At 30.9% G+C, this 7,710-nt stretch overlaps 2 protein-coding genes across 2 annotated transcripts; one reads left to right on the top strand and one right to left on the bottom strand.

Annotated features, from left to right (window-relative positions):
- Nucleotides 1-235: 235 nt before the first annotated feature.
- On the bottom strand, nucleotides 236-3,576 carry LOC132914011 (uncharacterized). Its single transcript, XM_060972751.1, has 5 exons — nucleotides 3,372-3,576; nucleotides 3,204-3,296; nucleotides 2,645-2,806; nucleotides 2,334-2,571; nucleotides 236-2,254 (listed from the first exon to the last, which is right to left on the bottom strand). Exons 1-5 carry the CDS (start codon nucleotides 3,454-3,456, stop codon nucleotides 259-261), a joined length of 2,574 nt encoding a protein of 857 aa, XP_060828734.1. The 5' UTR covers nucleotides 3,457-3,576; the 3' UTR covers nucleotides 236-258.
- Nucleotides 3,577-3,744: 168 nt separating this feature from the next.
- On the top strand, nucleotides 3,745-7,322 carry LOC132914013 (TBC1 domain family member 19). Its single transcript, XM_060972756.1, has 13 exons — nucleotides 3,745-3,823; nucleotides 4,028-4,122; nucleotides 4,223-4,388; nucleotides 4,626-4,748; nucleotides 4,833-5,040; nucleotides 5,136-5,223; nucleotides 5,298-5,358; nucleotides 5,454-5,684; nucleotides 5,750-5,824; nucleotides 5,908-6,142; nucleotides 6,309-6,510; nucleotides 6,567-6,753; nucleotides 6,849-7,322. Exons 3-13 carry the CDS (start codon nucleotides 4,275-4,277, stop codon nucleotides 6,915-6,917), a joined length of 1,593 nt encoding a protein of 530 aa, XP_060828739.1. The 5' UTR covers nucleotides 3,745-3,823; nucleotides 4,028-4,122; nucleotides 4,223-4,274; the 3' UTR covers nucleotides 6,918-7,322.
- Nucleotides 7,323-7,710: the final 388 nt, after the last annotated feature.

Below are 7,710 nucleotides of genomic sequence, written 5' to 3'. Positions count from 1 at the left end.
TTAAAGATATTGAGTGATCAATTAGGAATTTTTTAGTACAGTCAAATGTACGAGAATTGCTATGACAAATTCAAAATATCGTATCATCATGTAAAAATAAATAGAAATGATAAGGTGTTTTCTGTGATACTGATTTCTATACTTATAATTTTTCAAAGCAATACTCGCACAACTGATTAATCATAAATAATAAGTAGAAAATAATTCTATTAAAGTACTAATGAAACTCACGAAAGATGTTAAATAACTATTTTTTAATTAATCATCAATAATAGTACAGTCATCTTCAGATTCTATAGTACTGGTTATGCTCAAATGTTCTTTATTTTTTGATACATTTACTATATCAACTTCACTTGTAATGGAAAAATATCCTTTTTGTGTTTTAGTTTCTTTCCTCGAATTATTATCAATAAATTCATTCGCGGCAGTCTTTTTAAAATCATCATTTATGTTACTAACCATTTTGGAAAAATCATGAACAACTCTACAAGTAATTGAGTTTGCCTGTCGCGATTCACAGAACTTCAGATCGCTTTCCTTCTTAACAGAAATACATGAAACATTGCTACTCGAAGCAGTTGACTTATCCATAGTTTCTAGCATTTCAGAAACGTATGGCGAATTAGCCTCTATTAGATCCTTTAATGATGTTTCGTTTGGATCGGGCAACTCTTCAGAATTTTCAGCTTGATTGCTTTGGGAGTTCGCACTCCGTTTTTGTAAGAACTGAATAAAATGATCTTCGTAACTGCCAGATTGCTTATTACCCTTTTTAAAAAGCGATGTCGAAACATTATCCTTCTTCCCGGATTGTTTATTACTTTTCGTTAACGCAAAATACAATATAGACCTATCATAATTTTCCAATTCTACAGAATTTATTTGTACAGATTTATCTACCAACAAAACAGAATGGTTACCTACAGCTCGTTCTATAGTGCTTCTCTTTTTGAAGATATTTATTCCATCAACCGCATTTGTATTACCAACCAGATCGGATGGGCCCATAATACCGTACTCTATTTCATCGTTAATATTGGAATCTTCGTCGGATTCATTTACACAAGTCATATCAAGAGGTATTTCTTCGTGCTTTCCGCGATGAGTCTTGCGAATATTATTCTTATCTATAGACTGAGTAAGTCCCATTTTTGTTGAATATTTTCTCCACCTATTATATTCACGTATTATTCTGTCATTAATATACGCTAATTGAGTCACAGTATCGCGTATGTCAGAATGGAACTGTTTGATTAAAAGACGAGCGTCGGTCGGTTCATAGTTTTTAAATTCCTCTCGTTTAGCCGTATCGAACACATCTTGAAATTTCATCTTGAGATGACGTAGAATATTATTAATCTCTTTGCCATGAGGAAGTAACCTTTGGTTTAATGTTTTCGCATTATGCCTTCTTTGTACATCTTGTGTCGCTATAATAGTATAATTATTCTTAGAAGATGAGCTTAGAAGAGCAACAGGTACTGCTTTGTCATTACTATTGGAACTGCTAGTAGGTTGTGGAACTCCTGACGGACCGACAACCGCTACGTCTTCTGAATCACTTTCGATCTCAATGATATTCTGGTTCGTGTTTGTACGCGGTGCCTGTGGCTTAGGCAAGAAGAACCGTGGTCGATGTATTAAGTTAATGTTCTGATTAGGTATAGTAACCATTGACGTTGGCGTAGGATGTAGTGTCTGATATAAATTCACTTTGTTCGTCTGGTTTAGCGAAGTAGGTACATGACGGCGAGGTGCAATAGGTAATGAAGATTGCAAAAAATTAGAATTTGCAACAACATTCATAACAGCCGTGTTATACATTGTTGGCTGTTGAGCAATGGGGAGATTCATTTTATGATGACCAGGGTTTACTTGAGATTGCGAGATAATAGTACCGTCCGCTCCAATAGTGGTATTTTCGCATTCAACCATCGTTTGCTCGCATGAGAGTAAAGATGGTAATATTCTATTGTTATCCGTGGAAGTATCGTCTGATATTCTGATATATTTATCAGACATAGATATACTATTACCGTTGGAAAATTTTGTTCTACCACGACCCCTTTTTCTGCGTTTGGGAACAGCATTTGGTACTATTTGTTTAGGTATGTAAGTTTCGTCCTCTTCTTCCGAATTCGAGCCATTTCGTCGACGCTTCCGTTTTCTTCTGCGTGGACAGCATTTCGATTCGTCAGTGTTCATTTTATCGTCTATTTCCTCTTGAGGCAACTTACAATTTTGATATATCCTGCAATCATTTAAAATACATGTAATTAAATTTAAGAGAAATTTTTTATTTTTTTGTTTCTATTTTATTAATTGTTTACCTATTTATTGTTTGAATATGCTGAAGCAGGGCCCAACAAGTTCCTCTAGCATTATACAGATCTGTGGGATCACAGACAAAGCATTTCCATCTCTCAACTGCTTCAATTTTTTTTCTCAATATGGGGTCAAAGTTTCTTTTAATACATTTGTAACAGAAAGTGTTACTACAAAAGGAACAGCAGTATAAGTTACCACCATTTGCGCACCATCTACAAAACATATCTGTATCATCATCACCTGTAAAATATAATTAAGAAAGCCCATCAAATTTTGTTGAGTTTTTAGATATAGATACCAATAAAGTATATACCTTGTTCAAAAGTGCCATCGCCATAGAAATCTTTGCATTTTGCACACAGTAATGTACGTAATACAGGATGTTCAAACATGTTATTAGCATCTGCTGGTGCAGAGCCAATGTGTGCATCGCATGCGGTACAATGCAGTCTTTGGAACTGTACTACTGAGATATCTAAAACACATCAATTTAATAATATGTTAAATGTTTATTCTCCTATGACTTGTGACTCTTATTATACATTAAGAACTTTAAAAACTTAATTTATGAAATTATATTTGTTGCATTGAATACAACTTAGAAAACATACATGTATCTCACTAGATCACTATTGTATGTTTTTTCTATCAAAAATTCTGTAAAATAAAGAATTGCAGTAAATGTATCTTAGAACATAACTTCTGTTGTCGCATTTGTTGTTTTTTTTTAAATTAACGTGAACATTTCTACATCGTAAAAATATGTAAAAAAAAGCAGCATGTTGTATCAAATAATGTTAAAACGAATTTGTTAAGGAAGAAGAAATTAACAGACGATGAAAATGAATTGTGAATAAATATTATAAATTTACCATTGCCAAACATAAGCTTGTAATAATTATATTCCTCTTGAGAAATAGGTACTGGAACATTAGTCGTACTCGGAAGTAATTCTTTCGGAGTTACTGCAATATGAAGGTTAGACATTATAGTTCATGATAATTCATAGAAAGTCATCTCACGAGACTTCACGACCTCACCGTTTTCTTTAATGTCTACCTCCTTCACTTCGTCCACTTGTACTTCAAGCATGTTTGAGATATCCATTCGTGTAAGCGATAACATACAACGTTACGTTTCAAAACACAGGTTATCGCACCGCCATTTTCCTGCAAGCGCACCGGCCTGCAATTTCACCATGGGATCTTTCAAACGTCCAAAAAGTCATGCTGTAAGGAAAATCCTCTATCTAAGTCTGCCTAAGTAACTGTAAAACTCTAAGGAGATAAACAGGCATACTTTTCTTTAATTGTTAAACAACATTCTGGAGTCTTTTAAGTTTGGCATAATTTTTGTCACATAAAGAATACTAAAAAAATTCGTTGAGATATTTTCATACATATAATTAAGGATTGTAAAATTATATATTCAAAAGAACGATAAATAATAATAATAGTTTCTTTCTTAGCCTCCCAGCCAAAAAAATGGTAAAGTAAATTTTATTACATGCAATTATTCTGTAATACAGTAAAGTAAATCAGTATCTCACAAGAACAATTGTATTTAATGATGTAAAATAAACAAGTTTTATATATATATATATATATATATAATATATATTATATTATATATATATATATATATGTATGTATGTATGTATGTATGTATGTATGTAAGCCAATAAGAAATTTTGCAGGAACAGAGACGATGATATAATACAAATTACTATTTATTTATCAATATAAAAAACATTGCCGAGTTCATGAAAGACTTAAGTGAGCTATTTCTAAAGTAAGTTTGAATGTTCGATCGCGCGGCCGACAACTCACCCCTTTGTTCATCACTGCGACTGCGGGAATGAATTTATTTACAAATGGCGATCATTTTTCAGATTTGATTATAAAACGATTCAGGCTGATTAAGAATTCTCTAAGTATACAGCTATGACTGAAAATGCGGAGAACTCTAAGAAAACATCATTACAAAGATCTGCGGAAAAATTGACGGAGGAAATTCAAAGTATGGCCAATTATAAAAGTCTCTATGCTGAAATTCAGGTACTCGCAAAGTACATAAATATAACCATTAGCCTCATTAATAACAAAAATTGATAACAATTTTTCAAAACAAAGATTTGAATATTTAAGAAAGTTTATCTATTTAAAAAACAAAAAAGGCAATTCTAATTAAAGATAAGATTCTAAAGAAATATAGAGCTGCTTTTAATGTAGAACCAGAAATGTAAAGTATTCGAAAAATCAAAAACGCTACAGACAATTTTAACTTCTTTTTAGAAACTTGTTGCTTCTACTGCAGTAAAGAGAGAAGATTTTAAAAATACATTACTGGAGGCGTTAAAAAGTAATGGTTTAGAAACAGAAATTAGAAATACTGTATTTCATTGGGTCAGATCACAGGTAGACATAATTTTTGTTAATTTTTATCTATTCAGAACTTATTGTCTAAACGTGAACTTTCTTTTTAACTAAATGTTTTTTAAGGGTTCTTTATCAACTGCAACAGAAATATCCATGGAAGAAGTAGATCTAACTTATTTGAAAAAAGCTCAAATTCAATGGGAACGTAGAATACAAAAGTCATTAAATTCAACTTGTAATGAATTAAATGTGCCACTAGCACGCATAAGACCGAACACAGATCGCGAAGAATTTGCTGAAAAATGGAATGAATTAAGCACTTATGATATCGGTGACTTTAATATTGATTCAGTGAATAAAAATTCTAGTAAAAGTACTGAAATGATTATCCTAATAAATTTAAATTTTCTTTTATTTAATATTTAGATCTATCACAATATAGACCTCTTTATGCCCCAAAAGATTTTTTAGATGTACTGTTTTCTATCCGAAATCCTGCTTTCAAAAAACATTCGTAAATATGCATTATTTTTTAAATAAAAATCATATTGTTTTTCTTAATATTAATAAAAAATAACAATTTTCCAGAGACGAATTAAATTGGGAGTTCAGTCATATACAAATTCGTGTAAAAACACTCACACAATTGGTATACCATTTTTTGTTATACTTTTTTAAATAAGTAGACATGTTCGAATTACAGATAATATGAATAGTGAATTATTATTATTTTTTCTTTAATAGAGACGCGTGTATTTGGAATTGGCAAAAGGTATGTCATTACTAGGTGTAAATCCAGACATGCCAAGTTCAGAAAATTTTGGAAATCTAGAAGAGGAGAGGATTTTCATCGGTGAGAAGGTATTGAAATCGAATCACGCTCCAATAGCGCAACAATTCTTAAAGCGTGGGGCTCCTCGAGCACTTCGTGGCAGTCTTTGGTCCCTTGTATTAGGATCCACAGTAAAACAAAATGTAAAAATGTTGTTAAATGTTATTTCTTTTTTTAAGAAAAAAATTACAATCTGAATATTTTTTAGGATATAGAATATTATGAAGAATTAAAAAATATGGTGTTACAGTACGATATCGTTATCGATAAATTGATAATAAAGGTAAATTTCAAGCTTTTCAAATAATTTAAAAACTTTTTTTCGCTCATTCTCCCAAATTATATTTCCAATTACTTTTATTTTAGGATGTGCAGCTAACAGCACGAAATGACGATCAGTATTTCGTGTTCGAAGACGTTTTATATAAAACAATGTTATGTTTTTCTCGTGATTCGGAAGTATTAGCGCCAGTTACAACTGACAGAAGTGCTGGAGGCCAAGTCATACACGCTGTTTTACAAGGAAAGCCAGCCACTTTGGAAAACACCCTAGTCTTCCCACCAAGCGGTGTGATTCCATTTCATGGATTCACGATGTATGGTATAATATACATTAAACATTGTTTGAAATCAATATGAAGAAATCTATGACCATAAGAAATACTAGTCCATAAGAATATACAAAATTCAATTAAGTTGTGATTTAAATATTATTAATATTATTAATATTATATACAATATATATATATATATATATAATATTTTAGCTACGCCATTTTGTTACCTATATGATGACCCGTGCGCAATGTATTATACGTTTCGAGCTTTTTATTTACGATATTGGTTTCGATTGCACACCGTATCTAGCCACGAGCAAGGTATTGTAGCACTGTGTTTGCTTTTTGAGAGGTTACTGCAATGCCACGAACCATTGCTTTGGATTCACTTTAGAAACATTCACATACAACCGTAAGTTCAATTTATTTTGTACATTCATACCATCATTAAACGATATTTATTTTTAGGGTAAGAATTGTTTTTAAGTGGATCATGAGAGGCTTCAGTGGTCATTTACCGCCAGAACAGTTGCTTTGCCTCTGGGACTTAATTTTAGCATACGATTCGTTAGAAATTATCCCCTTACTCGCGGTTACTATTTTGAGCTTTCGAAAAGAAAACTTAATGCAAGTTAATAATCAACAAAGTGTTGAGGTAGGAATAGATTTTGTATTAATTATTCATCTGTCAATTATTTATTTACTACTTCTTATTTATTTAAATTTATTTTATTAATTACCTATTTTCAGGCTGTTTTGGCAGACTTGTCCTCTTTAAAGGTTGTTCCATTATTGCAATTGGCTTTGTTAAGAGAATAACAGTAAATGAAAAAAAGAATACACATGAGAACTTGATTTAAATATACATTTCAAATTTAAGTAGGAATAATCCCTCTTCTTGCGTTTGCGCACATTGATATACGTCTTTATCTCTCGTCCATGGTTTATGGATTGTTATTACAATAATTCAGATTATTCAACAACTCATTGGATGATCAAACATTTTAAACACTCCGATAATTGAATAATTTAAAAAACTCATAAATCCGCTGACATCATCAATTTCGTCAATGTTAAAATTATCGCCATATCTTTCACATATGGCTGGAATGACGACCAATATTCTCTGTACTAGCAGCTGATTTCCGAACGTAACTAGACATATATAGGGTGCCTTACAAATACAAATGTACGTGCGTTTAATAAAAATATATATTCTAAAAATGTGATAAACATTTTAATAGAATATAAGATTATTAAATTTTTTATTCAATAGTTGAACTTATCTTTTATAATTCAATTCAAATAATTATTAGTACAAGAACAATTTTATATAATTTGAAATGTCACTTCTCTTCTTTATTTTACCATGAAGTTACGTATATTGAGCCCTAGATAAATTATGCTGTTGGTTTTTAATTATTTACTATTTAATACATTTTATTCAGATTTAATAAGATATACAATATATTCCTTTAAGATTAAGTTTTTTAGAATATTTTATAATATTTTCTAAGTACTGAAAACAGTTATAAATAATTTGAATTTTTTACGTTCCTATTGATAAAAGTTTTTCTCGGCCTTCAACTCTTTTATTTCTTGTTTCTATATG

Source organism: Bombus pascuorum, chromosome 14 (assembly GCF_905332965.1).
Source record: "Bombus pascuorum chromosome 14, iyBomPasc1.1, whole genome shotgun sequence".
Taxonomy (NCBI): domain Eukaryota; kingdom Metazoa; phylum Arthropoda; class Insecta; order Hymenoptera; family Apidae; genus Bombus; species Bombus pascuorum.
This window is presented reverse-complemented; position numbering and strand designations above follow the sequence as displayed.

Bases quoted from the DNA above. Each gene is read 5' to 3' on its own strand.
- LOC132914013 (XM_060972756.1), top strand. From the start codon at position 4,275: ATGACTGAAAATGCGGAGAACTCTAAGAAAACATCATTACAAAGATCT. The intron at 5,359-5,453 runs GTATACCATTTT...TTTCTTTAATAG, and splicing joins TAAAAACACTCACACAATTG to AGACGCGTGTATTTGGAATT. The intron at 6,143-6,308 runs GTATAATATACA...ATAATATTTTAG, and splicing joins TCATGGATTCACGATGTATG to CTACGCCATTTTGTTACCTA.
- LOC132914011 (XM_060972751.1), bottom strand. From the start codon at position 3,456: ATGTTATCGCTTACACGAATGGATATCTCAAACATGCTTGAAGTACAA. The intron at 3,297-3,371 runs GTGAGGTCGTGA...TTCATATTGCAG, and splicing joins GGTAGACATTAAAGAAAACG to TAACTCCGAAAGAATTACTT. The intron at 2,572-2,644 runs GTATATACTTTA...TATATTTTACAG, and splicing joins CGATGGCACTTTTGAACAAG to GTGATGATGATACAGATATG.